The sequence below is a fragment of the Impatiens glandulifera genome, chromosome 3 (genome assembly GCF_907164915.1).
Source record: "Impatiens glandulifera chromosome 3, dImpGla2.1, whole genome shotgun sequence".
In the NCBI taxonomy this organism is placed as follows: Eukaryota; Viridiplantae; Streptophyta; class Magnoliopsida; order Ericales; family Balsaminaceae; genus Impatiens; species Impatiens glandulifera.
The window spans coordinates 44,168,571-44,170,617 of NC_061864.1; the positions used below are offsets into that span (position 1 = coordinate 44,168,571).

The following is a 2,047-nucleotide window of genomic DNA, read 5'->3' on the forward strand; positions in this document are numbered from 1 at the left end:
CTCACAAAATATAATTGAGAATTATAAAATAATATTATTACCAAACCTAAAAAAAAATTAAAATTATACCCCAATTTCAATTCCATATTTACAAAACACACCTTAATTTTAATTAAAATACAATACTAAAATAAAAGATCTTTTAAGAAGAGCTATAAGAGGAACATTTATATATATAGCACAAAAGTGAGTCTATTGATGTGTAAAGCTGAAGTACGAAGACAGAGGAACAAACAGGTTGGTTCCAATAGTAACAGCATAATGTACATGGTACCAAAAAATGGCAATGAATCAACATTGGTAATAGAAAGGGGAGAAAAATTAGTAAGGTAAATAATGATTGGCTTGCTGGATCAGGTCAAGCATCAACAAGAACAACCACCACGTGCATCTGTTTCTGAAACCACCTCTGGAATGCCCTGGAAGTATCTGAAATTTTGAATTCAGATCAACAAATAATTAATTATAGATCTATTTCTCCCTTTTGAGGTAAGATATTTTCATGCAATAGGGGTCATTTGGTACAAATAATGTAGTATTTTTCTCAAGTAAGTTTACTAACATATCCTGGTCATGCTCACTGGAAAGAGCAGTTTTAGCAACCAACAAAAAAGCAGAGTCCACATTGATGTCCTCTTTCGCAGAAGTCTCAAAGTAAGGGATGTTTTTTGAAGCACACCATTCACGAGCTCTCTTCTCAGAAACCTGTACATTGATTTTATGTTCCATACCATTTAAAAACAAAATAATTATTTAAGCCTGCCTTACCACACGACTATTTCCACCATCTACGTCAATCTTGTTCCCGAGTAATATGAATGGGAAACTCTTGGGATCAGATGGATTCGCCTAATAATATAGCTTCAGAAAGCATTCATAATAAATATGCAAAGTTAGGCATGTGAAGCAAAAGTGATAATAACTTCACCTGTTTGAGAAATTCTTCATGCCAATTATCTAGAGTATCAAAAGATCTCATTACATTAACATCATAAACCAGAACGCAACAATCTGCTCCCCGATAAAACGCCACACCAAGACTTTGAAATCTTTCCTGGCCTGCTGTGTCCCATATCTAACCCAAATTACAAACAAAAGTTAAACAACCATCAAAACTGAATTAGTCAAATGAAAATCTAACAAGGTGCCCACTTGCCTGCAATGTAACTAGTCTGTCATCTATTTGCAATTCTTTTGTAACAAAGTCAGCACCAATTGTTGCTTTGTACTGCTGACTGAACTTCTTATGCACATATCTTTTTTAACCAGTTCAAGAACAACAAATTCTAATTTCCAAGATAAGAAATCATAACAATTAATAACTTTCTCAAATTCAATGAGACAGTTCTCCAATTTGCAGTCAGTCAAGAAACAAACAAGTAATTTCATTTAATATACAGTAATAAAGTAGTTAGAAAGCCAAAGCCAAACAGAAGAAGAATCAACGATCTCCAACATTTTGGGACCGGAACGTCCAAACAGATCAACCCATAAACAAAAGGATACTGATTCATCAATGATGTCTTACCAACCCTGAAAAAGGACCAGGAAGATTCCAAGAAAGATAAATTAATTCAACGAAACAAAGTAGATCATATATTGGGAAATGAACCCTAGAATTAAACAGAAGATCAAATCATGGATATATGGTGGAAAATAAGATGCGGGTTGAGCAGAAAACGTACCCGCTGTCGCCGAGGACGATAACCTTGAGCAAAGTTCGCCTTCGCAAGGACATGGCTAGACAAAAAGGAGAGAAAAGTTTTCACAGAGAAAAAAAACAAAGGAAGGAAGAGGGAGAGAAAGGAGGTTCGGTGGTGATTCATTTATGCGAGACAAAATAGCGAAAAGGGGCGCCAACTTCTCTCTACATAATGATAGCATTAATTAAGTACCGACAAAAATAACTAAAATGGTGTGTTATTGTTATTTAATTTTTATTGTCGGTCCTCCATAATCTTTGTTTATGTTATTTCATTTAATTTTTATATTCACACCAAATGACAAGTGAATGTTTTATAAGTTCATTTGACAAACCCCTTTTCTC

General features: G+C 34.2%; 1 protein-coding gene across 1 annotated transcript; it reads right to left on the reverse strand.

Annotated features, from left to right (window-relative positions):
- Positions 1-217: 217 nt before the first annotated feature.
- Positions 218-1,840, reverse strand: LOC124930961 (ras-related protein Rab7). Its single transcript, XM_047471340.1, has 7 exons — positions 1,686-1,840; positions 1,507-1,533; positions 1,157-1,256; positions 929-1,075; positions 769-849; positions 563-705; positions 218-429 (listed from the first exon to the last, which is right to left on the reverse strand). The coding sequence occupies exons 1-7, from the start codon at positions 1,736-1,738 to the stop codon at positions 366-368; spliced, it is 615 nt and encodes a 204-aa protein (XP_047327296.1). The 5' UTR covers positions 1,739-1,840; the 3' UTR covers positions 218-365.
- Positions 1,841-2,047: the final 207 nt, after the last annotated feature.